The sequence below is a fragment of the Alexandromys fortis genome, unplaced genomic scaffold (assembly GCF_014885135.2).
Source record: "Alexandromys fortis isolate MF-2015 unplaced genomic scaffold, M_Fortis_MF-2015_v1.1 scaffold_1, whole genome shotgun sequence".
Taxonomy (NCBI): Eukaryota; Metazoa; Chordata; class Mammalia; order Rodentia; family Cricetidae; genus Alexandromys; species Alexandromys fortis.
Genome location: NW_026067927.1, coordinates 3,208,409 through 3,235,144, shown reverse-complemented (window position 1 = coordinate 3,235,144; position 26,736 = coordinate 3,208,409). Strand labels below are relative to the sequence as shown.

Sequence of the window (26,736 nt, the reverse complement as noted above, 5' to 3'; positions counted from 1 at the left end):
CAGAATGAAGTCATCAAATCTGATTGTCATTCACTAGAAAAAGATCACAGACAGCCAATAGGGCAGAGTAGGGAAAACCGATCCAGTTCTGTAGATGCTGCTCCCTTTACTGTCTTGACACCTAACAGCAGTCACAGCGGGTGCTCCTATCAGATGCCCATCTGCAGACACAGCCCTTGGCACTACATGTCCCTCTGCAGACCCATCTCTGGGCACACTTAGAGCAGCCCACTGGGCAGCAGACATAGCAGCCTGAGAAAGAAGAGCAAGGGAGAAGGGAGGCAATGCTTACCCCTCTAGGAAGTATTTGTTCCTTGTTTATTAATTTATGAACAGGGTCTGACATAGCCTATTTCGGACAAGAACTCATGATCCTCTTGCCCCGACCTCCCAGGTAGGGATATGAACGACATGCATTAGCATCATGCTGCAATGAAGACCTGGGCTCTGACTCCCCTGAAAGTCCAGATGTGGTCTTTAGGGTTTGCATCCCAGTGGAGAAAGGCTGCTTGGTTTTGAGACTAAAGACAGTGCAGAAATCTAGAGTGGGGACAGAATGGCCTTCAAGGATTAAAGGACAGTCAGTGTCCCAACTCAGAACAGCAGTGGATTCCCTGCCAATCTGTCCTTAGCCCCAGATCTCTAAACCAGGCCCCACTCCCTCTGTCTGCTGGAGGTAGCCTTTAGTCTTTGAAGCTGCAGGTGCCTGAGCAGCTGCAGGGACTGCCTGTGGGGTAGAGAAAGAAGCAGTGAGATAGAGACACAGGCAGGAGCCAGGAAACAACTCCTGAGGCCCAGGCAGGAGCCAGGAAACAAGCCCTGAGGCCAGCACTCACAGCTGTGCCTGTCTGGGCCTTGCTCTTCCTGTTCCAGACTGAACACACAGAAGCATGCCCCTGGGCCCCCACCCCTTGCTTGCTAGGAAGCACAGTCATTCTCAGGTAGTTTTCCTGCTGGGAAAGAAAGCAAGATGCTCCAGCCACGGTGGGTGCAGACAGGTGGTGATGGACAGATGAGAATCCACTCTTTCCTCCCCAGAAATGAGAGCCTTGAGAGAAGAAAGAGGACAGGAAAGTTGATAAGCTCCAAAGTTTGGTGAAGCTGGTAAGAGCTAAAAAGAGAGAGAAAGACACACAGAGAGAGAGAGAGAGAGAGAGAGAGAGAGAGAGAGAGAGCTAGCAAGACATACTAAGGAGTCCACTTTATTCAGATATGAAAATGTGTCCACTGAAGTCACTTACTAGAGTGGCACTGGAGCAGTTGGGTCCATCTCCAATGAAACTGAGTTGAAATCCAATGGAACCAGCACAAAATCAGGATTCTGGGAGGAACTTGGAAGCCCAGGAACCTGCCTGCTCACTTTATACACAAGACTACCATGGATGTGCAACAGTCCTGCCCTGACGTTGCCCCCGCATCTCAGCTGGCCTATAGCTGTCTCTGCTGTGCAGAACTCAGTGAGGACCCACTCTTCTGCTCCCTCATTGCAGAAGGACAAACAAACTATTGTATTAACCCACAAAGAAAAAGTCACACATGTAAGAGCCAGCCCAGCATGAGAGCGGTTTAGGTTATGACCCGAGGTCTTCATCCCCCAAAAGGCTCCTCCTCAACCTTCTATCCACTCCAGGTCTGCACAGACCTCTGGGTGCAGCCAGCAGCACCTGGCCAGTTCAGTGATGTCCTTGAAAGGAGAAGGGGTGTGGCTGGGGAGATATGAACTCTGGACCCCAATCCCTGAATTTTAACAAGACTAGATGGGCAAGGTGGCCCTGCCTTCAGGAGATTTACCAGAAAGCAAGCAGTGGACAAAATGAGTCCACTCAGTTCAGAACATAAGACGTGACCTCCTCTGGCTCAGTCACGTAGCAGCTGGGAACTGAGCATCCTGAGACCCATGCCAGGAACCTTACACCATGCTGGAAGTCCTAAGCAACCATTTGAGAAGGCTCAGGTCCCACTGGGCGGTGAGTTAGCACAGAATAAGACTGGAAGCTTCCAAATTTGCACTGGGCCCACTGAAATCCACAGCACTCTTCCCAGCACAGGTGAACTGTGACCTTCATCACACAACTAGTTGAGCTGAGTGTGAGCTTCCCCCCAACTGCAGTCTCTGCTAGCAGAGTGCACCTGGCCAGGATGTTCCTTCTGAGCTGGCCCCTGGGCAGCTGGCAGGAGGCAGGGTTTTGAACTCAGCTCTAATCTGTGTGCAGTCATTCAGCTTCTTTTTGTGGTTCTAGCAAATTCAGTAGTGGAGGTGGTGGGGGTGTTTGCTGATGTCACCTTGGCTTCTAATAAATTGCCTGTCTTTGTCCCCGCCTCTGTCTTTGGTCTCTTTTCTATTGTATCCAGTATATTGTATCCAATAAGAGAAGACACAGTCCTTTGTCTTTGTCCTACATTGTCCATGCAGTAGATAGACAAGCAGAGCTTCTTGGCTTAAAACTATAGCAATGAGCCCTTCCCGGTCCATAGATAGTTTTTTTTTTTATGCAAAGCATTTCATTTAGAGTCAGAAGATTATATACTTGGGCAGCTGCCTCCAATCCCTGATCATGCCGCTGGGATTTGAAAGAGAAAATTCATCCTGACTTTGTAACAAACTTACACCTAAGTCCCAGCAGAGGAAGCCTACCAGGGAGTGTTCCAGTGCTGCTGGGCTCCATCCCTGAGCTCCTTCCTGATCTCTGGGCAGTGTAGCTCCAGATGTATGCACACAGTCACTCATGAGCAGCAGACTGGTTACATTAGATTCCCTGTGTCTTCATATGTTTATTGTTTTCCTGTGGAATCTTCAATTATCTGGTTTTCAAACTCTTAGATTTTTTTTTTTTACCAGTAGTAGCATTTGAGAAACTTCAGGTTTGAGGTGCATAGAAAATAATAACTGTAGGGGCTAGGTATGTGGCTCAATGAGTAAAGTGCTTGCTGCTTAAGCTTGAGGACCTGAGTTTGAATCCCCAGCTCCTACATGAAAAGTTTGGTACAAGTTTGTCACCCCAGTGTTGAGCTGAGAATGGGTGGAGTGAGCTGGGTACCCAAAATAGCTGGACACCCAGCCTGGCAGAAAGAAAACAAGTTCTAAATTCAACAGAGGCCTTATCTCAAAAAGTAAGGGGGACACTGGGGGGATGGTGACAGAGGCCTTTAATCCCAGCACTAAGGAAGCAGAAGCTGGTGGATCTCTATGAGATTGAGGCCAGCCTGGTCTACAGAGTGAGTTTCTAGACTGGGTCCTATGCTACACAGAAAAACCCTGTCTCGATAAAAAAAAAAAAAGAAAGGAAGGAAGGAAGAAAGAAAGAAAGAAGAGAGAGAGAGAGAGAGAGAGAGAGAGAGAGAGAGAGAGAGAGAGAGAGAAAGGTGTAGAGTGCTCTCTGGTCTCTGGCCTCCACATTCACCAAAAGCCCATGTGTGTGTACATCCACACAAACACCCAAGCACATGTATGTGCACACACGCAGCAAATGTGCATCTACAATCAAACACACGCAAGCACATGTGTGTGCATAAACACACACACGCACACACCTAAAGTGAAAACAAACTATTAAGAACCTCTAAGGATGAGATATATGTGTGATTGGTGTCCCAATTTATGAGCACCTATATTCTGAGATAGGGTCACATGTAGCTCAGCCTCTTTTGTACGCGGACCATCCTGCTCTTGCTTCTTAATGCTGGGATCACAGGTTGAGCCATACCTGATTCTACATCACATTTAAGTGGCCTGGGAGCACAGTTAGTCCTGTAATATAAGGTCCTTGGGAAACTGAGGCAGGGGAATCAAAACTTCAAGGCCAGACTGGGCTGGAAATTCTAGACGAACCTAAGAACGAACCTAAGAAACTTGTTGAGATCTGGTGTCAATGCCAACATCAAAGACCGTCTAACATCTGTCCACCAAGAGAAAAAAAAAAGTTCAGTGCGAAGACCCAGTGTTTCTCTCAGAACTCTCCATCCCTATATAACCCACAGTGTGAGCTTAAACTGGATTAGAAAGAAAATGTGAATAAAGGATTGAGCCATTTCTGTGCCCGGATGATGGGATTCTATGCATCTACACACATATGCACAGAGACATAAATATAACCCGACACACAGCTGCTGTCTTCCATTGAGAGGAAGCTCATGACATAATTTGACTTTACCCTAACCCACTTCCCCTTCCTTTGGGGCTGGGGTTGAAGAGGTTAAGGAACCAGAACCAGATCCCTGTCCTATCAAGTTCATCTGTCACCCAGTTCCTTATTTCTAAGTCACACACACAAAAAATCAGAGTTAGATTCAAATTGGCTGTTTATTCACATTTTTCACAGAAAAAAAAAAACAGGTTTAGTTATCAGGGTAGAGCTGTCTGAGAAATCCGGGTTGGTCCACACTGTTTGCACGTGGGAGCTGCGCTGTCCTCCCATCAGGCACAGCACGTGCACTTGTCAGCGGCCCCTTTGCAGACACAGCCCTGGGCACACTTGGAGCAGCCCACGGGGCAGCAGGAGCAGCAGCCTGGAAACAAAGGAGAGGAAGAGGTCAGAGCTGGTGTCCTGGGAGCTCCTGTCACACAGGCCCTGCTGAAGACCTGCTTCTTTCCAACAAGATGGGGGAGGGGTTGTCTTAGAAGAACTCTGTCTAGAGCTACTACAGTGGTCCTGGGAGCTGTAGGGCATAGTGCTTGGAGAAAGAGCTGAACTGCCCTGGGCAGCAAAGGACCTTTCTCAGAGCCAGCTCTCTGTGGGTTCCCGCTGAACTGTAGCCCCCACCCCAGCTATCATTCCCCACTCACTCTTCTTGCAGGAGGTGCACTTGCAGTCTTTGCAGCCACAGGAGCTGGAGCAGGTGCAGGAGCTGCCTGCGGAGGAGAAAAAAAGACAGCAATGAGTAGAGAGTCATGCAGTGTCCCAGCAGAGCCAACACCATGTGTCCAGCTCAGTTCACTAAATCCTATTAGGACTCAAGGAAGCCTAGTCTCCTTCTCACAGGGCAGGGCTTGAGTCTTTAATTCCTGAGTCTCAAGGATCCCTCACTTCTCTTCTTGTCTAGACAATTTATAAAACGTTCAATAATGCCGGGGCCCAACCCAGATGCCCCCACTACCTGGGTGATCAGGAGCTAGACATTTGTGCGACTAAATACTTACCTGCAGCCCTGACAAAGCAGCCGTTCTGACAATATTCATACTCCAAGGATAGAAGAAGGTGCTTGCAAAGGGGAACACTAAAATGAACTACTCTGAATCTACAACTAAAGCTGCTATTCCCACCAGTACTCTGGACTACATCCTCCACCACTACAGGAATCCTGTCTGAGGTCCTTACTGGCAATTTAAACAGCAAGAACTGGGTGTCTCTTACCAGTGGAGCAGGCACAGTTGGGGTCCATTCCAAGATCTGGTGAAGGTGGAGCTACAGAGCAAGGGACTAGGAGGCAGTCAGGCTGTTGGAAGTCATGGTGCTCCCTAGCAGGCAGCTGCTTTCTTATTATAGTCCTGGGACCGGTCCGGGTGCAGAGTTTGCACCCAGACATAACGCACTTGTCTTTGCTGAGTCACACGAAGTCATGCACCCTAACTGCTGAGCTCTGATGAGCTGTGGAGCATGGTCCCTGCTGTCACCTGCATGGAGTCCTCCTGCATTGTCTGTCTCTCCCACACCAGCCATACAGCACATTTGCCCGTGTTTCTCTTTTATACCACCTAAAGCAGGTGTGGGGATCTGTTCATGATCCTCCAGCATCGACCTCCCAGGTAGGAATATGAATGATGTCCCTACAGTACTATGCTGCAATGAGGGGGCATTTTAATGAAGACCTGAGCATTGATTGCCCTGAGATCCCAGATATGAACTTTAGGGTTTGCATCCCAATTGACCTGTCTAGTTTAGCACCTAAGAACAGTGCAGAAATGTTGGAGTGGGAGCAGAATGGTCTTCAGTGTTGTCAGCCAGTGTCAACCGATGTCAACACAATGGGATTGACAGTCAATGTCAGCAACCAGTTTCAGCTGAATGGAAGCTTGTTAAGATCCAAAGTGAGATGAAGCTAATGAGAGAGAGAGAGAGAGAGAGAGAGAGAGAGAGAGAGAACATGAACCAGCAATTGGCTTCTGAGAGAGAGAGAACCAACAACACATGGCAAGGAGCCCACTTTAGTCAGAAATGGAAATGTGTCCACTGAAGACCTTTACCAGTGTGGCACTGGAGCAGTTGGGTCCATTTCCCATGACGACGAGTTGGGATCCAATGGAACCAGCACAAAATGAGGCTTTAGGAGGCACATGGAAGCCCAGGAACCTGCCTGCTCACTTTATACTTAAGGCCACCATGTGTGTACATATATTGTGTGTAGATGTTGCCCCCATATCCCAGCTGGCCTGTAGCTCAGCTGTCTGTGCTGCGCAGAACGCACAGTGAGGACCCACTCTTCTGCTCCCTCATTGCAGAAGGGCACACAAACTCTCGTATTAACCCACAAAGGAAAAGTCACACCTGCAAGAGCCAGTTCAGCATGACAGTGATTTAGGATATGACCCGAGGTTTTCATTTGCCAAAAGGTTTCTCCTCAGCCTTCTGTCTACCCTAGAGCCACCCGGGGTATGCACAGACCTCTGGGTGCAGCCAGCAGCACCTGACCAATGATGTCCTGGAAGGAAGAAAGTTAGTGTGTGTGTGTGTGGGGGGGGGGATATGAACTCTATACCTCAGTCCTTGAACTTTAAAGCTAGACAGCCTTCAATAGCTCAACCAGAAAGCAAGCGGAAAACAAAGTGAATTCACTCAGTTCAAAACACAAGATGTGACCTCTTCGGCCTCGGGCCTGGTCTGTACTGAGAATTCTAAGGCCCATCCCAGGTATCAAACACTAGGCTGAAAACCTAAGCAACATTTAGAAGAGGTTGAGCCCCTCCACCCCTCCCCGTGGCCTTAGGAAAGAAGAAGCCTGGCAGCTTCCAGGTCTGCACTGGGCCAGGTGCAATGGCCCCGCCTCCTGGCAGCAGCAGTGACCTGGTGCCCACAATCACACTAAGGGGTGTGTCTGAGCTGAGTGCAATCTTCCAGATGAGAGCAGTCTCTGAGTGCAGAGTGTACACGGAGCAGGTGTTTCTTGTGGGGACTTCCTCAAACAGCCCGCAGGAGGTGGAGTTTTGCGCTCAGCTCTTTGCTGTGTGCAATCATTCCAGCGTCTGCTGGCCTGTTCTAGCAAATTCGCTGGGCATCCCCTCCCTCTTAGATTTCCAAGAACCTAGTCGGGAACAGTTCCCACACTCAGCCCTGCACTGTGGAGGTCACTTTGGTTATCCCAAAGTCTCTTTACCTTATCTGGGGATGCAAGTGTGAGCTGGAGAAATGTGTACTGATGTCACCCTTGTTTCTACCACATGGCCCGTCTTTGTCCCCGCCCCTGTCTTTGGTTTCATTTCCCTTGTACCCAGTGAGAGGACAGACACAGGACTTTGTCTCTCTCTGTGTTCTACTTTCCATGTAACAGATAAACAAAATGTGTTCCTGGCTAAAAATAGCCAGTGAGCCCTCCGCAGTCCACCTAAGCACTTCGTTTAGAGTCAGGTGATTCCATGCGTGCGCAACTTCCTCCAATCTCTGGTCATGCCGCTGGAATTTGAAAGTGGAAATTCATCCTGACTTTGCAAGGAGCTTGCACTCAGTCCCAGCAATGAAGCCCTCGGGGGGGGGGGGGGGGGGGGGGAGCGGTCTAGTGCTGCTGGGCTCCTCCCTGATCTCTGGGCAGTGCAGCTCCAGATGTATGCACACAGTCACTCCATGAGCAGCAGTGAGGACTGGTTACATTAGATTCCCTGAGTCTTCATATATCTATTGTTTTCCTGTGGAATCTTTAATATCTGGTTTTCAAACTCTTAGAATTAATTTTTTTTCTAATAGTACCATTTGTGAAACTTCAGGTTTGAGGTGCATAGAAAATAAATAACTGTAGGGGTTAAGTATGTGGCTCAATGAGTAAAGTGCTTGCTGCTCAAGCTTGAGGACCTGAGTTTGAATCCCCAGCTCCTGTATGAAAAGCCAGGAGTGGTGGTCCAAGTCTGTCACCCCAGTGTTGAGCTGAGGGTTTGTGTGAGAGTGGTGGGTAACCAAAATAGCTGGCCATCCACCCTGGAAGAAATAAAGCAAGTTCTAAATTCAGCAGCAGATCTTGTCTCAAGCAGTAAGGTCAAAACTGAGGCAGGGGTGACACAGCCCTTTAATTCCAGCACTAGGGAAGCAGAAGCTGGTGGAGCTCTGTGAGTTCACGAACAGCCTGGTCTACAGAGTGAGTCCAGGACAGTTTCCTATGCTACACAAAGATACCCAGTCTTGATTTAAAAAAAAAAAAAAAGTAAATAAAGTAAGTTGTAAAGTGATTGAGGAAGATTCCCTATGTCAACCCCGGGCCTCCACATTCACCACAAGCCCATGAATATGTACACACACACACAAATACCCAAGCACATGTATGTGCACACACACACATGCCCACACAGCACATGTGCATGCACAAACAAACACATACTTGAGCACATGTGTGTGCATACACACACACATATACACAAACATACAAAGTAAAAACAAACTATAAGAACCTCTGGCTGGGTCATGTATCAACTGGGAAGTGAGCATCCTAAGGCCCATGTCAGGAACCTTACACCATGCTGGAAGTCTAAGCAACAATTTGAGGAGGCTCAGGTCCCACTGGGTGATAAGTTAGGACAGAATCAGACTGGCAGCTAACAAATTTGCACTGGGCCCATTGAAATCCACGGCACTCTTTGCAGAGCAGATGAACTTGTGACCTTCATCACACTCCTGGGTGTGGCTGAGCTGAGTACGAGCTTCCCCAGGGTGCAGTCTCTGCTTGCAGAGTGCTCCTGGCCTTCTGAGCAGGCCCATGGGTGGCCTGCAGGAGGTGGGGCTTTGCACTCAGCTCTAATCTGTGTGCAGTCATTCAGCTTCTCTTTCCTGGTCCTAGAAAATTCGGTGGAGGTGGTGGGGGTGTTAGCTGATGTCACCCTTGCTTCTAACACATTGCCTGTCTTTGTGCCCCCTCCCCTCGCCCCTCTGTCTTGGCCTCATTTCTGTTGTATCCAGTAAGAGGAGAGACACAGTCCTTTGTCTCTGTCCACATAGACAAGCATGGTTTCTTGGCCTAAAGCTATAGCCAGTGAGCCCTTCCCAGTCCATGGATGGTTTTGATGAAAAGCACTTCATTTAGAATCAGAAGATTATATACATGGGCAACTTCCTCCAATCCCTGATCATGCCACTGGAATTCGAAAGAAAATTCATCCTGACTTTTCATGGAACTTGCACCCAAGTCCGAGCAATGGAACTCTCCCAGGGGGTGGTCTAGTGCTGCTGGGTTCCTTCCCTGGGATCCTTCCTGATCTCTGGGCAGTGCAGTTCCAGATGTATGCACACAGTCACTCGATGAGCAGCTGTGAGGAGTGGAGTGGTTTTTTTTTTTTTTTTTTTTGGTTTTTCGAGACAGGGTTTCTCTGTGGTTTTGGAGCCTGTCCTGGAACTAGCTCTGTAGACCAGGCTGGTCTCGAACTCACAGAGATCTGCCTGTCTCTGCCTCCCGAGTGCTGGGATTAAAGGCATGCGCCACCGTTGCCCGGCAAGTGGTTATTAGATTCTCTGCGTCTTCATATATTTATGTTTTCCTACTGAAGCCTCAAAAACTGAGTTTCATGTTTTGGAATTTATTTTTGCACAGATAGTATCATTTGAGAAACATTAGGTTTCAGGTGCATAGAAAATAATAACTGTATGGGGTTAGGTATGTGGCTCAATGAATAAAGTGCTAGCTGCTCAACCTTGGGGACCTCAGTTCGAATCCCAGCTCCTACATAAAAAGCCAGGAGTGGCGGTAAAAGTCTGTCACCCCAGTGCTGAGCTGAGGGTGTGTGGAGGGAGGTGGGTACCCAGGGTTTGCTGGCCATGTAGCCTGGCAGAAATAAGGAAAGCTCTAAATTCAGCAGAAGATCTTGACTCAAAATATATCATGTGGAGGCTGGGCCTTTAATCCCAGCACTAGGGAAGCAGAAGCCAGTGCATCTCTGTGAGTTCGACGGAGTGAGTTCAAGGACAGCCAGGGTTACACAGAGAAACCCTGTCTCAAGAAGGAGGAGGAGGAGGAGGAGGAGGAGGAGGAGGAGGAGGAGGAGAAGAAGAAGAAGAAGAAGAAGAAGAAGAAGAGTGTAAAGTGATAAAGATTCCTTATGTCATCAATCTCTGGCCTCCATGTTCACCAGAATCACATGTGTGTACACATACACACTCATACAGATGCACATGTGCATGCACACACATACACAACCTCATGTGCATGCACACACACACACACACACACAGACACACACCCAAAGAGAAAAGGACAATTGAGAACCTCTGAGGATCCAACAATTGGGAGTTGGTTGTCCCACTATGTGAGTCCTTTTATTCTGAGATAGGGTCTCATGTACCTCAGGGTGTCTAGTACCCAGACCATCCTGCTCCTACTTCTTAATGTTGAGATTATAGGCACAAGCCACACCTGATTCTATATAACATTTATATGGCCTCGTGCACAGTCTAAAGTCCTTGGAAAATTGAGGCAGGAAAATTAAAAATTCAAGGCCAGACTAGGCTGCAAAATTCTAGGCCAACCTAAGAAACCTGTTGAGATCTGGTGTCAAAGCAGTCATTAAAGACCCTCTAACATCTCTCCAGCAGAATACATAAAGAGGCTCAGTGTTAAGAACCCCTGACTAGCATGCTAGACAGCCTGTGTTCCTCTCAGTACTGACACTGGAACAGAGAGAGAAGGTGGAGAGACGATAGGGACTTTTCTGTGCTGTGAGGGTGGGATACTGAGCATCTTCACCTGCACTCTCCTAACCCCGCACACAGCTGCTGTCTTCCTTTGGGAGAAGCTCATGGCATAATTCGACTTTATCCTAAGACACTTCCCCCCCCCACACCTCCTTTGGAGCAGGAGATGAAGAGGTAAAGGGACCAGAACCAGATCCCTGTACTATCAAGTTCATCTGTCATCCCAGTTCCTTATTTCAAAGTCACACAAAGAACACCAGAGGTTGAATCAAATTGGCTTTTTATTCACACATTTCATTAAAAAAAAAAGCAGATTTATAAACACGGTAGAGCTGTATGAAAAACTTCGGGTTGGTCCACACTATTTACACCTCGGAGCTGCGCTGTCCTCCCATCAGGCACAGCACGTGCACTTGTCAGCGGCCCCTTTGCAGACACAGCCCTGGGCACACTTGGAGCAGCCCACGGGGCAGCAGGAGCAGCAGCCTGGAAACAAAGGAGAGGAAGAGGTCAGAGCTGGTGTCCTGGGAGCTCCTGTCACACAGGCCCTGCTGAAGACCTGCTTCTTTCCAACAAGATGGGGGAGGGGTTGTCTTGGGAGCTGTAGGGCATAATGCTTGGAGAAAGATTTGAACTGCCCTGGGCAGCAAAGGACCTTTCTCAGAGCCAGCTCTCTGTGGGTTCCCGCTGAACTGTAGCCCCCACCCCAGCTATCATTCCCCACTCACTCTTCTTGCAGGAGGTGCACTTGCAGTTTTTGCAGCCACAGGAGCTGGAGCAGGTGCAGGAGTTGCCTGTGGAGGAGAAAAAAAGACAGCAATGAGTAGAGAGAATGCAGGATCTTAGCCGGGGCCAACATCATGTGGCCAGCTCAGTTCATTAAATCCAACTCAGGATTCCAGGAAGCCTAGCTCCATCTCTCTAGGGGTAGCGTAGCGTAGGACTTGTGTCTTCCATCCCTAGACACAAAGGACCCTCACCTCTCTCCTAGTGAAGGCAATTCATAATACCGTTAATAATGTCTGGGGCTCTACCCAGATGTCCCCCACTACCTGGGTGATCAGGCGCCAGACATTTGTGCGCCTAAATATTGCCTCCAACCTCGACAAATGAGTCGTTCGGATAATATTCATACTCCAAGCATAGATGAAGGTGCTTGCAAAATGGGACGTTAAAATGAATTAGAATGAATCTCCAACTAAAGGCGCTATTCCCGCCAATACTCTTACAATCCTCCACGACTGCAGGAATCCGGTCTGCGATCCTAACTGGCAGTTTAAAGAGGAAGAACTGGGCGTCTCTTACCTGTGGAGCAGGAGCAGTTGGGGTCCATTCTGAGATCTGGTGAAGCTGGAGCTGTGGAGCAACTGACTAGGAGGCAGTCAGGCTGCTGAAAGTCGTGCTGACGCCTAGCGGGCGGCCTGCTTTCTTTATAGTCGTGGGACCGGTCCGTGCGCAGAGTTTGCACACAGCAAGCCGTTGAACAGGCCTTCGCTGAGTCACGCGCACCGCGTCCTTGGCAGAGCCGAGCGCACCCTTCGGGCGGGGTGCAGAGCTCCCAAGGGCGCTGGCGTGCCCAGCGGGTCCGCCCCTTGGCGCAGCTGGCCCGGGAAGGACGATCTGTGTGCTGTGTGCTACATCACGTCCCTGTATTTTTTTTTTTTTTTTTTACCTAGATTACAGTTGATCTTTTCTAGCGAGAACTCACCCGGGAGCCCCGCGACTCTCTCCCTAAACTCATAGGAGGAGCTATGTTCTCAGTTTCTCTTTTCCGGGAGTTCCTGGGCAGCCCCCAGCCCGGTCATCATTTCTCTGAATCGAAAGCAGCAGAAGTCCAAGAGACAGTTATGTAAAAAGATTAGCCTTGACTATGAACTTTCCCGGTCCTCATTGTCCCTCTGTACCCTATCACAGTCGTTGGGACACACACAGCAACAGGGCCAACACATCTCATCTTAACACATCCAGTCTCCGTTCCTGAGAAGTCTAGGCACGTTGTCCGTGGCTGGTGGCCCGCACACCTTAACCTATCGGCTCTACTCCAGGATAGTGTGGAAAATAGGGGATGCCTTCCCTCCAGTGGAATCAATGGTATCCAGGGACCGCATTAGACACAAAGCCAAAGAAGTGGCGATTTATTTATTTTTTTCATTGTGCCTGACTGTTCGGCTGTCAAGCCCTGTTTAATTGCGTTCAAGCCACTTGCTCAGTATCTCAGACCTGGGTGGCTGTGCAGGGTTTGAAATCCCATAGGCTCCCTTTGCTCTCCATGGACCTCCCCTTTACCGGGTGTTCTTGATAGAGACCCCCTTGTGTCTGTTAGGTCATAAACATTTCTACAGCCGGACTCCTCTCATGAGGGAGCACTTCTCCAGCCGGACTCTTCTCATACGGGAGCACTCCTCCAGCTCGACTAAGGGCAGGGACAAAAGCAATATTTTGTGGCTGTTTTCATATAATCCAAATTAGCTTTGAACTACAGATCCTCCTAGCTCCCGAGAGCTAAGACTACAGGCCTATATTATCATGCATCGCTGACAGGCACAGTTTATGAGTGAAATACATGTATGTCTATGTGGGTGTATCTTTACATACACCCATTTTTTTTTTTAGCTTTCTTCTGTATCTGGAATAAGACTGCTACTTGTGTTTAGTAAAAGTTTGCTTAAATGCATGTAAGCATAACTAATAAACACACTTAAATATATTTAAGAAAATCTGGATTGATGCTTTGTACCACATGGTACTGTGACTACAGAAATGGCAGGCATGGTTCTGGATGTTCAGTGATGTTTGCTCATGGTTTTATATCCCACCCTAGCAGGAGTGGGCCACAGAATATTTTGGCAGGGATGAATGACTCTTTGGAGCGTAAGTCACAAGGTCATGTATGTGGTAGATGAACATGACACAGATACCCAGCTAGGCATCACAGGTCTGGCATCTATCATTTGCAAATGCATCAACAAATACCCCATTTGAATTATGAAAAGGCCATAGCTGTTAATATGAACCTCGTATCATGTCTTTCTCTGTAAGTAGGGTCTCAACATACAGCATAGGAGACCGGCTGGAGTGTCTGTCATGCCCTCCCCTGTTCCCTCTGCCATTTTGTTTGGAATCTAACTCTGGTATAAAGGCTGTAGTGGGGGGTGCACTGGGTCGTTAACCAGCTCCCTCCACACAATTTCCCTCCTCTCTAGCGAAGAGCAAAATTGGTTAGGTCCTGAAAGCCTGTCCAGCTGGCCACCCACCCAGGCAGTCAGGGCCTAGAGTGGAGTGACGTCATGCTCTGTCAGGGAGAGGGTGAGAGGACCGATACGGCTTTAGCTCCTGTACAGCGTGACTTCTGAGCCAGATGACCATGGGCAGCTGCTTAACTGCTCTAGGGCCACCGGCCCCTCTGCAAGTCCATTGTTTGTATGAGAAACAAGCTGTATCGAAAACAAAAAGCCGTTCATTTATGCGGAAGCAGTGGGGCAAGGTTTTGTGTTCGAGGATACCACCAAGCCCTGCACAGATTGGCGAGGCTTTGCTGATCTTTGTTTTGTGACAGGGTCTTGCTATGTCACCCAGGCTAATGCCTCGGTTTCTTGAGTGTTGGAATTACAGGCGTGTACTGTCACACTCTGGCCCTGAGTGTGATATGGCTGTGATGCCAGAACCACAAGTAAAATCAGTTTCTCATTTAAAGCCTATTTAGAGAGGCAAATTCTGTTTACACACAAGGAGCGGGGCTTCAGAAAGGTTGGGTGACTTGCTCAGGCCATACAGCCAGTCAATGGAGCACTGGGCTGTGAACCCGTACTGCCCAACACTAATATTCATGTTTGAGTCACAAGTTCTCTGACGCTGACCCTTTATACACAGGTTCATGCATAGGCACGGAAGATGCTGAGAAGGCCACAAGACTCTTTTTCCTCTTGGTGGCTTAGACACAGCATCCTTCCATTAGCAAAGAGCCAAGAAACTGACTAGCCAATGATTACTCAGCACTCAGCATTGCTACTTCTTAGAACACTTCCTAGGAAATGACACAGTAACGTCCTCTGTGTGGGCAGATCCAAAGAACTTCATTTGGGGCATGAGCTATTCTCTGAGGACGTGCATGCTTGTTATGGTTTCTGACGATAGCTTGACCCTAGCTAAAATGGAATGTTGAGGGTGAAGAGCCCCAAATTATCTTGGGCTATCTTAGGCTCTTTAATGTTTTGGTTTATTGGGAAACGGAGTCTTGTGATCCAACTGTCTCAGCCTCCCCATGTGCTGGAATTACAGGCCTTATCTTAGCTTCTGTATCTGACTTGATATCTTCACAACTGTTAGATGAAACTGTGGGCACTAGGCTTAGATGACATCTTGTCTCCAGCAACTCTGAAGCTAAAATGCTGTAGGTGGCAGAGATTTCCCTGCTCTGCTGTGTCCTACCTGCCTGAGGCCACTAATGCAATCCCAAATAAATTGACACGACTTTCTTTTCTTCTCCGTCTAATGTTCCTGTAGCCTCACTCACCACGAACCTCACCATTCCAGACAATGCTCCCTCACTGAGCTATGATCTCATATTTGGCTCAGAAAAAAAAGATATCATTTTTTTTAAAGCAATGTCTTCTGTGTTTGTTTGAGACAGAGTCTCACTTTGCAGGCTGGTGAAGCTGTCCTGGACTCCTGCTCCATCTCCTGAGTGCAGGGCTCAGAGTGCTTCTCTTACCTGGACAGTGGACAGAGTACAGGGTGGATGGGAGGGGATAGGCAGGATATGGAAACAGAGCAGACTATTTAGCAGAACATATAGGTTTGCCTTTCCCTCCATTTTCAGGACTTGAGGGCATGTGTAATCAAATTCTGTGTCCTATGCATAAAATTCTGGATGCCCACAGGCTGGTCTGCCTCACTCGCTGCAGGATCACAGATCTGAAATTGGGGCTGCCTCCACCCCGGAAGAATCAATTTAGGTGATATGTTCAAATAAAGAGACAAGGAAATTTTAACCACCCCGAACTTGCAATATTCCACAGTCCCACACAGCTTAAGTCCACTCACATTTGCTCTTTCACTAGGCCAAGCGAAGACCAAAGGGCACGAGAGGTTAGCAAGGCTTTGGTGTCTGTCAGGAGGCCGGGGCAGCATCCTGATCACAGGGGCTTTGTACTCAGCATCCACGTTCACCTGGCCCACAGTCAGTGAGGTTCTCCCCAGCCTCCATCCCACAGTGTCCTCCCACACAGTTCTGTGCCCACTCTGGAGCTGGCCAACGTGGGACTCTCTCTCCAGACAGTCCGCATGGATAAAATGCTCCCACTTGCCTGATGTATGAAGCCTCAGTTAGGAGTCAGCTCCTTCCTCATTAATCTCTTAGTTAGAATCTTTTCTCCCTTCTGTGAAAGAGGACTCATAACTGAATCTGCGGGGTTTTCCACTATCGTCAGCGAATTGTCAAAGTGTAAGGGGCAGGCAGTGAATGAGCAGGGGAGCTCTTGCTCTCAAGCCCCCTTGGTGTCAATGATAGCGTTAAGAGTTCTGGGTCTTACTAGGACGTGGGCATACGTATAATAGTGTTTTAATTATTATGAGTCATGTGCGAGGCGCTTGACATTAGAGCATTAAATGGGAAGGAGAGCTTTCCAGGGGCGAAGGTGTCTCTTTCTTCCCTAACGTGGGTATATTTTAATCCGGCGCGGCACCTGCCCCTATCCTTTCTTCTCATTGTAATAAGCTTCTAATGAGCCCGAAGCCATTTTGGGTGTCGATGTGTCTGGACCAGCAGAATCTGGTCTGGAGCCTCCCTCCGCGGTTGGGAAAGTGCGACCGATGACTAGCAGCTGGGAGCACGCAGTTGTCAGCATCTAGGTTTTCACTGAGTGCCAGGGCAACGGGGTACCAGCATCTGAGGGGTTCGGTCTGGGGACATAACCATAGGTTCTCTCAGATGTCCACTGACTTGCCCAGGTTACACGACCAGTAATTGGGGAAGCCGGCTGCCAACTAGAACTTCCTGGCAGCCAGAAATACAGCCAGCCTTGTAAACTTATCCTTCACACAAGTTTGGTCCTGATTCCTGGCCAAGAAACTCATCTTTCCCTTTGATTGGACACCAAATTGCATTAGCTCAACAAATAACCAGGGGCATTAACCGTTGGTTTTAATTGAGTCATTCAGGTTCTTACAGCTTCCTAAAGAGTACCACCCATCCTCCAAACTGCAGACTCCACCTAGATGCTTTGCTCCTGGGGAGATGCTGGGCACCTTCTACTTTGCTTTTTTTAAGGTGTCAGGGGTTGGAATGAGTGAGGGGTAGTTTCTTCCTGATCCTGAGGGGAACTTCCAGAGACTGACAGCCAACTCAGGTCACTGTGCTCTCTGAAATCGGGGGTGGTGAAAGTGACCCTGTCGGTGTCCCTGTGCACCAGACGGGCAGTTCCTCATGGGAGGCCCAGGTTGGACACATTGTGTCGTTTGGTTTTCCCTCTGCAAGGCACACCCCTTGGATATGTAGTACTTGTAATTTCAAGATTTTGTTCATGTTACTGAATTTTTAAAAACAGATTTTGAGCCCAGCCTGTGTTTCCAGTACTTAGGAGTCTAGGCCGGAGGATCCCAAGTTTAAGTATAGTTTGGGCTACACAGTAAGATCTTGTCTCAAAATCAAAGGTTACCAAATTTTGAGACTAAAATTGAATTCCAAATTTCAATGATCCTTCTGCCTCCCAAGTGCTAGAATTATAAATTGGACTCACCAAACCTGACTCCCTCTGATTTTTTTTTTTTTTTTGAGACAGGGTTTCTCTGTGTAGCCCTGGCCGTCCCAGAACTCACTCTATAGACCAGGCTGGCCTCCCAACTCAAGGAGATTCACCCGCCTCAGTCTAAGTGCTGGAATTATAAATGGGTTTCACCACACGACTCCCTGATGGCCAGCCCGGAACTCACTCAGTATCCTCCAGACTCTGCCTCCCGAGTGCCAGGATTAAAGGCGTGCACCACCACTCGGCCCCTCTGATTCTTTCTAGCTTTTTATTTACCATAGTCTGGGTACTGGTATTCCAAACTTAAGTCACTTTTAAGCCTAAAAATCCAACTGAATTAGGGGAGAGAAACCAGAATAAACATCTAGGGGGTTGGGATATGGCTCATTAGAGCACCTGGTTTTAGTTCGCCTAAACCTAACATATAAGAGCTAGCATCGAGGGACTAAGTGCATCCCCCTGCCCATCACTTCCAGGAAAAACGCCGGGAGAGGCAACCTGACCAGTTCAAGCCCATCTGAGCCCAGAGTTCAAGCTTCGGCAGTTCCGTTTCAATCCCTCTGCCAGTCCCTTATTTTTAATGCACACAAAGACAACCATAGTTAATTAAGTCAATGCTTTTTATTATCTGTTACATGTTTTATAGAAAGAGGTGTGGAAAACAGGCCAGGGTTGTAAAAAAAAAAAGTTACTTTCTACACATTGTTCTATTTACACGCAGATGAGAGGAAACCCCACTTCAGGCGCAGCAGCTGCACTTGTCCGAAGCTTCTTTGCAGATGCAGCCCTGAGAGCACTTCGCACAGCCCACGGGGCAACAGGAGCAGCAGCCTGGGGGAAAAAAGAGTCGACCGTGAGAGGCACACCACCTGGACGCTACTGGGATGGGAGGGCGGGCTAGGGACCGAGGGGAGCGGAGAATAAAGGGTAGAGAGGATCCAACTTACTTTTCTTGCAGGTGGTGCATTTGCACTGTTTGCATTTGCAAGAGCCGGCGCAGGAGCAGGATCCATCTGCAGGAACAAGGGAGTGAGCAGTGAGCGTGACCCAGCGCATCTAGACGCAGGAGTTCCCCTAGGAACTCGGGTGCAAATCCTTGCTCCAGCTTGGGCGAGCCACTATATATATCTCAAGGGCTTGTTAAAAGAGGGGGTTCTCCAGAATTTGTTGGGAAGGGGCAGCCGGTAGTACCCTGAAAGTGACTAGAGAAGGGACCCAAAATAGCCAATCTGGCTCTCCCAGAAACTCGGGTTGCAGAACCCAATCAGCAGTCTCCCTTACCTGTGGCACAGGAGCAGTTGGGGTCCATGATGAGTAGAGGCGGCGGCTGAAAACCGTGAGAGAACGAAGTTGGAGAGCTAGGAGGAGGCGTGATGTAAAGAAGCGTGTGGACCTGGGACTTTAAAGAGGGAAGAAGTTGGGGCGAGTGCAAAAGCTCCGCCCAGGTGGAGCACCACCTGCCCCCGCCCGCCCCCGCCTCATGCACACGCCCCGCAGTCTGCAAGCGTCCCTCTTCCTGCACGCGGGACATGGCCTGCACACGCCCCCGCGCTGAGTCACGCCCCTCTCCGCACGGCGCGCGGACTGAGCGCACCGGGCTGAGCGCAAAGGGTCTGCGCCCGGGTCGGGGCCTGTTCCGGGAAGCTTGCCCACCTGTGACTTGCCGCGCGCCCGAGGGAGCGAGGGGCCGGGTGCAGAGGAGCTGCCCAGCTCCCCCAACGCGGATCCCGCGCTTACCGTGTGGATGAAAGCGGGGTTAGGAAAACCAAGTTGGAAGTGTGAACAGGTTTCAAATACCAGTCCTAGCCCAGACTTAGTCGCTGCTGGTGAGGTCCCTACCGCGTTTCCCGTGCTGCGGGGCGTTGTATTAGAACTTTCTTTTTTCTTTTTCTTTTTTTCTTTTTTTTACAATTCGTTATTCTCACAGTAGAAGGTGGAAGCGGAGGCGCAGTCACGTAGTCGCTTGCCCAACACGTGTAAGGTTCAAATTCGCTGAGGAGCGCCAGCAAGTCGCCAGAGACTAGCGACTGGGAAGACACAAGCCTTGTGCTAAGGGACACTTATTCTAGAGTGAACAGGGCAGTGTTGAAGGTCTGCTGGAGGTGGAATTCAAGGGCAGGGGAGCAGTCCAGTCTGCGAGGATATAGACCAGTGTTTGCCAAGCAGGATGGGCCAGATGGTAGTGTTCTGGAACGGGTGGCAGGAAGACCCCCATAAGCTTCCCCCACCCCCAGCGCATGGGTGGATGCTGAGGGGAAGAGTGGAGATGGCAGCCAGATTTCTCTCCCTGGAGGCACATGGTGTTTCCCCGCTTGCTCAAGCCTGCTGAAATCATACTTGAAGTCATAAGTAGGAAGGTCTGTGTCATCTGAGGAGCCGGGAAACAGTTACTGGAAGCTTCCTGGCAGGCTCAGGTAGACACTCAGGGAAGCAGTGTGTGTGTGTGTTGGGGGGGAGGTGTGCCACAGGACAGGGTGTCCTTGCAGCTCTTACAGTAAACTGGGGAGATGCCTTCTTGGCTCAGTGATACTTTCTCCGGGATACCTTCCAAACCTGATGCGCATGGCTGCCAGTAGCATGTGTAGTTAACATCCTGTCCTTTCCCTTCCCGGCACTTTCCATGGCTGCACTGTGTTTGAACCTTAGCCTGATTGATTTCTGCGCTCCTGTACTCCTTCCCAGACTGAACTCAGAGTAGTCCTTGCCCCTGTTGGACTGTCTCCAGCCTCCAGCCAGGATAAAGCTGACGGTCACCACTTGCTAAATCTGGTAAATTCATGGAGGTTACCCCGGCACTATGACTCCTGCCTGGTTCCCGCTTCCCATTAGGACTCTGATTTAGAAAAGGAAAGTAGGCTGGATGTAATGGGCAATGCCTTTAATCCCAGCACTCAGGAGCCAGAGGCAAGTAGATTTCTGTGAGTTCAACACAGTGAGTTCCAGTCTAGCCTTGAGTTAGTTACTTAATGAGATTCTATCTCAACAAACAAAAAAATACCACAATGAAAAAAAAGCAACAATGAAAAAGTTAAATTTGGCCTGTGTGGCCTGGCTTCTAACCCTAGCGCTCTGGAAGCCCAGGCAAGATTGTAAAAATGAGGCTAGCCTGGGCTACATACTTAGAATGTCTCAAAAGATAAAATGAGGGCTAGGAATGTAGCTTAGTGGTAGAGTGCTTACTTAGAATATGTGGGACCCTAGGTTTTATTCCCAACATGGCAAATTGTGTGTGTGTGTGTGTGTGTATGTATGTCTTTGCATGTGTACAAAAGCTCAAAAAAGTCACCACCCTGATATCTGTCACTCACTGAAGTGAAAATATCACGAAGGGTGGGGAGAGGTGAGTTGTCAGATGGAGTATGGCCCCTCATTTGCTCTCGGGGTGCGCTCTCCTCCTTTACCTCCCCACTCCTTCCACCCCTCTGTCTATCCCAGACACTGAGCTACATTTGTGAACTCTTTACCTCCCAGCTACACCCCCAGACTTCTGTGTGGTTCCACACCCCAGTATGCTCATTTGTCAAATAATCAGATGATACTAAATCTCAATGGTCCCCTCCAGACATCTTTGGATTTGATTACGTTATTATTTTCTTTTCTCCATGTTGCTGTGTGTGGGCACACGCATGGCTTGCATGTGTGTTTTCCATGAGCATGCCCGTGTCCCTGTATGTGGAGGTCCCAGGCTAATATCAGGAATTATCCTTCATGTGGTGTGTGGTGGTTTGAATGCCAATGGTCCCTATGTGCTCATCTGTTTGAATGTTTGGTTCTCAGCTGGCGAACTGCTTAGGAAGAATGACTATAGGTGTGGCCTTGTTGGAGAAGGAGTGTGTTGTGGAATATTAATTTTAGATGTGTTCTATTCGCTTATGCCGTGGAATATTTAATGATGCAAAGATGCGTGCGTTGCATTCGTTTGGTTAAAGAAGATTAACCTGGACTCCGGAGGCCGAGTCAGGTGCAGGAAGTGGTAGGGAGGAACCATGTGTAGCTAAGGTTCTTAAGTGGGGGTTAGTTAAGCAGAAGGGTGAGCTGTTTGGGGGGAGTCACGAGCTAGGAGAGGTTAGCTACTTGCTAATCAGTCTCTCTGAACAAGCAGAATTTCACCTCAACCTTCGAATCCTGAGTTCTGTAGAGGGATAGAGATCTAGGTGAAGTCCTTTAGCTGCAGTGACAGAGCCAGTCTGTGAAGGAACAGAATCCCCTCTGGCTACAGCCACTGCAAACGGCTACCAGTAGCTGCAGGGCTGTGATTGTCGATTAGGACAGGACTTGCTTAAGGAGCAGCTACTGAAAGTAATGAAAACTAACAGGAGTGGGCTTTGAGGAGGTCCACACCATTCCACTCGGTGTTCTGCTATCTGCTGTGGTGTCTCAGGTGTGAGCTCTCGGCTACTGCTACAGCTGGGGCCTGCCTGCCTGCCCCGCGTCATGCTCTCTGTCACTGTGGTCTGGGGCTCACCCTCTGAAACTGTAACCAAGTCTAATTAAATGCTTTCTTTTATAGGTTGCCTTTGTCATAGTGTCTCTTCTTAACATGGTGGGGAGCACGGCTCTTCCAAGGTGGCCTGGTACTCATGGTGCCATGCCTCAGCCACCTAAGTGCTGGAATTACAGGGGTGTACTACCACGTGCCGCACGTCTGATTTTAGGGCCATGATTACAGAAATCCCAGCGAAGTCCCACTGTCTGGCAGCCCTAGCTGGGCACTGGCCAGCTTTTTGTTGTTCTTGTCCTCTATATATGCATTCATTCTGCACCAAGTGGCTGGCACTTAATAACTCAGATACAATCCACCCACAGGAAGTCTCCAGCTCAATGCAGAGGGTACAGGGTTTGCTTTGTTGGCGCCACAGCAATGGTGCCCCCGTGCTGCAGAAGATGGTGAAAGAATTCCAGACAGTAGAAGTTGAATTATTGGAGTTTGGTTTTGATGATTTGATTGTGACTATGCCCTGGTTGAAGTAAGCAAGTATTTAATTAAAAAAATATATTCTTTATATGTTGTTGTTCTGGTTCTTGGAAATGGTCTTTTTTCAAATCCCTGGCTGTTCTGAAACTCACAGACATCTGTTGCCTCTGCCTCCAGAGTGCTGGGATTAGAGGTGTGCGCCACCATATCCAGCTGAGAGTGGCTGTTTTAAAGAGACTAAATTTTTTTTTTTTTGGTTTTTCGAGACAGGGTTTCTCTGTGGTTTTGGAGCCTGTCCTGGAACTAGCTCTTGTAGACCAGGCTGGTCTCGAACTCACAGAGATCCGCCTGCCTCTGCCTCCTGAGCGCTGGGATTAAAGGCGTTCGCCACCACCGCCCGGCCAAGAGACTGAACTTTTAATGTGTTTGAATTTGTAAACACCTTAATTTGTGGGCTTCTTTATAAAGTTATTTATATTTTAATGTGAGATCTTAGTGATGAATGAGAAAGCAAAGACTGTGCCTTACAGTGATGTGTTTATGCGTCAGGTTGGTAAGGGGTCAGCTGTACTGGTTAGTTTCGTAGCAACTTGCCACAAGCTAGTCATCGGCGAGAAGGGAGCCTCAATTTATAATCTGCTGCCAGAAGACCCAGCTGTGGGAGAGTCTGTACAGCATTTTCTTAATTAGTGAACGAAGGGGAAGGGCTTGGTCCATGTTGGATGGTTCCACCCTTGGACTAGTGGTCTTGGGTTCTATAAGAAAGCAGGCCGAGCAAACCACGGGGAGCAAGTCAGTAAGCAGCACTCCTCCATGGCCTCTGCATCAGCTCCTGCCTCCAGGATCCTGTCCTGATTTCCTTTGGTGAACTGTGATGTTGAAGCATAGACGGAATAACCCCTTTTCCTCACCAAGTTGCTTTGGTCATAGTGTTTCATCACAATAGTCACCCTAACTCAGCCCCCTTTAAAACAAACAAATAAACAAGGTCTCATTCTGTAGCCCAGGCTGCCCTCATTCTTGATCTTCTTTCCCCAACCTCTACAGTATTGGGAATGGAAGTTAGACCTTCGTTGAATTAGCGCTGTTGGAAAGTTTAAGAGACATGTTGGGAGGTTGGTCCCAGTTCAGACAGCTATGGAAATAGGCTGTCTCTCATCTGCATGTGAGCCAGGTAGCAGAGTATGCACAAAGGTCTAGGTCTGTCTCTAGCACCGTGTAAACTGTGTCTGCTGGTACATGCCTGCCATTCCAGAATTTAGGAGATGCAGGAGGTAAGACTCGAATGTTCAAGCTACGTGGCAATCTGGAGGCAGTGAGGAATAGTAAGACCCTGGAGGAGTGTGTGGAGGTGGGGGTGGGGGTACAAATGCCAGCATTCTTTAAGAAATAGGACGTGGTTAGGTCCCTTGTCTTCCTTGGGTGATCCTGTGTTCTCTGGTTCCCATCACAAATACAATCTGTCTGGTCTTGGTTCCTTCTTACTGACCCTTCCTTCCTTTTGTAGTTGCACGATTTTTCTATCTCTGCATAATAAATTAACCCACAGCTTTACAGATAATGAGAACACATCTATACGAAACATTCACACAGTTTTTGTGGGGGCAGAAATTAGGCAGAGTTTATCTGGGCTGTCTGCTCAGAGTGTCTTTGCAGATTGCAAATCCAGTTTCCTGTCCAGCTGATAGTCATCCCAAGGGTTACTTGCAACAAGAGCTGCACCCAAGCTCCCTCTTGTGGTCGTAGACAGTACTTCATTCTTGTCAGTTGTGCTGAGGCCCAGGACCTCCTGAGCTGATAGCTGGGGGCTTCCTTGGCTTCCTTGCTCCAAGTGTTTCTGTCCAGAGCATCTTACAACAGATAATGAGTGGGTGGAAGGGCTCAGGAGGGTGCCTGTCAAAAAAACAAAAAGAAGCATCAGCCTGTCAGTCATTCGTCCTTGTTCAAGAGATGCCCAGCCATACCTTGTAATCTCAGCTACTCAGAACAAGTTAAAAGCCTCCCTGAATTATAGAGTGAGTTCAAGGCTAGCATGGGCAACGTAGTGGGACTCTGTCTCAAAGCAAAAAGTAAACTAAGGGGACCAGAGAGATAACTCAGAGGTTAAGAGCACTGGCTGTTCTTCAGAGGTCCGAGTTCAATTCCCAGCATGGTGGATCACAACTGTCTATGAGATCTGGTGCTGCCTTCTGGCAGGTAGGTATATATGCAGGCAGAACATTTTACATATTTTTTTTAAGTAAGCTAAGTAATTAAGTAAATGTATGATGGGGGCAGGGCTGGTTATATAGCTCTGTGGTAGTGCATTTGCCGGCATGCATTGATCCATTAATACTGGAAAAAAATAATTTTAAAAAGGTATCTGCATATACGATCTCAACTGCATAGATCCAGCACAAGATTGCAAGCCACAGCAGGGCACGTTGCTCCCCCCCCCCCGCCCCCCCCCCCCCNCCCCCCCCCCCCCCCCCCACTCTACTGTAAGAACACGATAGTGGAGTGGAAGCCTTTCATTTTAAAACATTAGACAAATGAGCCAGCCCCGAGGCTGTGAGCATGAGAGAGCCGTCTCCATTACTCAGTCACATAGCAGCATGGGCAGAGAAGAGACATCCTCCTCCCCCATCAATGCCTGAGGCAGGTGGGAGAGCTGTTCCTGGCCCCCACCAGCTGCAGCACTCTGGAGAGTGGCCCCTGCACCTCACTGGGCAACACAGCAGAGCTGGCCCCAAGGCATGGGTGTGGGAGAACCGGCCCTGAGGAGTGAAAGTGGCGGAAATGGCCCCACCTCTTGTTTATAGCTGCAGGGCGTGAACTAGCCAGGGCAATGCAGGAGAGCTCCCCCTGGTGGTGAAGACAGGGAAGAGCTGGCGGACTGACCAACCCTGCAACTACCCAGGCCCAGAACCAGGCTTACATGTTGGCCCACATCCACCCCATCTGTGATCTACTGGAGCACGAGGTTGTGTGTGTATGTGTGGGGGGAGGGGGGGAGTCGATCCTTTGGACCCAGGGCTGCAGGATCTCCACGGCACAGGCCAGCAATGGGATGTCCAGGAAGAGTCCCAGTGAGGGCCCAGCAGCGATGGTGTAACAGAGCAGGGGCCTCAAACCAGACCAGTGTTTGGGATGAATGCCCACACGTAGAAATCTATGGATAAAGGGTGACTCACTGTATCACGCTGCTGCTCCCATGACGAGATTCTCTCTTTCTTCCTTTTCCCCCCCTTTTTCAAATTTTATTTGGGGGGGAGGGGGAGATGGGTGAGATTTGGAGACATAGTATGAAAGACACAAAGAATAAATAAAAAGAAACTTTTTTTCTTTTTTTTTTTTTTAAATTTTCGAGACAGGGTTTCTCCGTAGCTTTTGGTTCCTGTCCTGGAACTTGCTCTTGTAGACAAGGCTGGCCTTGAACTCACAGATACCCGCCTGCCTCTGCCTCCTGAGTGCTGGGATTAAAGGCGTGCGCCACCACGCCTTTAAAAAGAAACTTTAAAAAATAGAAAACAGCAAAAACAAATTTTCTCAGGCAGCCTCCTCTTTAGCAGGTTATAAAACCTGGGTCATGTACCACTCTCTCCTCCAACCTTCTTTTCTGAAACAGACCAGAAAGGCTCGTTCTGGAGACTCCCTTCCCATAGCCATTCATATTTCTAAGTACTCAGGACCGGTAGAAATACATAAACAAGACATTAGATGCCCAGAGATTTTCCTGCTAGATCACCTTTTGTCCTCCAATCAGAGTTCTCACAATTACACTCGCTTCGCCAAGCCTAGGCGTGCAAATATGCAGATGTCTCTTTGGGTCTTGGCCTTCACTCCATCAGACCCCTCTGTCCCACGTTGACTGTGGGACTGAACACAACACAGCGCACTCAAGCAGAGAGTCTTCAAATGGTAGACAGCAAAAATGGGATTTGTGTGTGTCAACTAAAAATATTTTCATCAATAACACGTTAAATGATTTTTATGATTTCCTTTTATTAATTTGATTTTGCTAAAATAAGCTCTAGCCATTAAACTAATGGTAAGAAAACATTTTTCTTTATAATAAAATGCACAAATATTAAAATAAAACACCAGACAAGGACATACCTTTGGGAATGTATGCCAACCAGATAAAGGCTTAGATCCAGAGGGGGTGTGTCTTACAGTGGCACATGCCTGTGAGCCCAACATTGGGAAAGTAGGGGCAGGAGGACCACAGTGTCAGGTGATCTTCAGCTACATCGCAAGTTCAAGGCTACCCCAAACC

General features: G+C 48.7%; 2 protein-coding genes across 2 annotated transcripts; both read right to left on the bottom strand.

Annotated features, from left to right (window-relative positions):
• Positions 1–11,080: 11,080 nt before the first annotated feature.
• On the bottom strand, positions 11,081–12,289 carry LOC126502945 (metallothionein-1). Its single transcript, XM_050144343.1, has 3 exons — positions 12,123–12,289; positions 11,546–11,611; positions 11,081–11,303 (listed from the first exon to the last, which is right to left on the bottom strand). The coding sequence occupies exons 1-3, from the start codon at positions 12,148–12,150 to the stop codon at positions 11,212–11,214; spliced, it is 186 nt and encodes a 61-aa protein (XP_050000300.1). The 5' UTR covers positions 12,151–12,289; the 3' UTR covers positions 11,081–11,211.
• A 5,875-nt stretch (positions 12,290–18,164) lies between these two features.
• On the bottom strand, positions 18,165–18,980 carry LOC126502944 (metallothionein-2). The gene is made up of 3 exons (XM_050144342.1): positions 18,845–18,980; positions 18,511–18,576; positions 18,165–18,394 (listed from the first exon to the last, which is right to left on the bottom strand). Exons 1-3 carry the CDS (start codon positions 18,870–18,872, stop codon positions 18,303–18,305), a joined length of 186 nt encoding a protein of 61 aa, XP_050000299.1. The 5' UTR covers positions 18,873–18,980; the 3' UTR covers positions 18,165–18,302.
• Positions 18,981–26,736: the final 7,756 nt, after the last annotated feature.

Bases quoted from the DNA above. Each gene is read 5' to 3' on its own strand.
- LOC126502944 (XM_050144342.1), bottom strand. From the start codon at position 18,872: ATGGACCCCAACTGCTCCTGTGCCACAG. The intron at 18,577-18,844 runs GTAAGGGAGACT...TTGTTCCTGCAG, and splicing joins CAACTGCTCCTGTGCCACAG to ATGGATCCTGCTCCTGCGCC. The intron at 18,395-18,510 runs GTAAGTTGGATC...TTTTTCCCCCAG, and splicing joins ATGCACCACCTGCAAGAAAA to GCTGCTGCTCCTGTTGCCCC.
- LOC126502945 (XM_050144343.1), bottom strand. From the start codon at position 12,150: ATGGACCCCAACTGCTCCTGCTCCACAG. The intron at 11,612-12,122 runs GTAAGAGACGCC...TCTCCTCCACAG, and splicing joins CAACTGCTCCTGCTCCACAG to GCAACTCCTGCACCTGCTCC. The intron at 11,304-11,545 runs GTGAGTGGGGAA...CTTTGTTTCCAG, and splicing joins GTGCACCTCCTGCAAGAAGA to GCTGCTGCTCCTGCTGCCCC.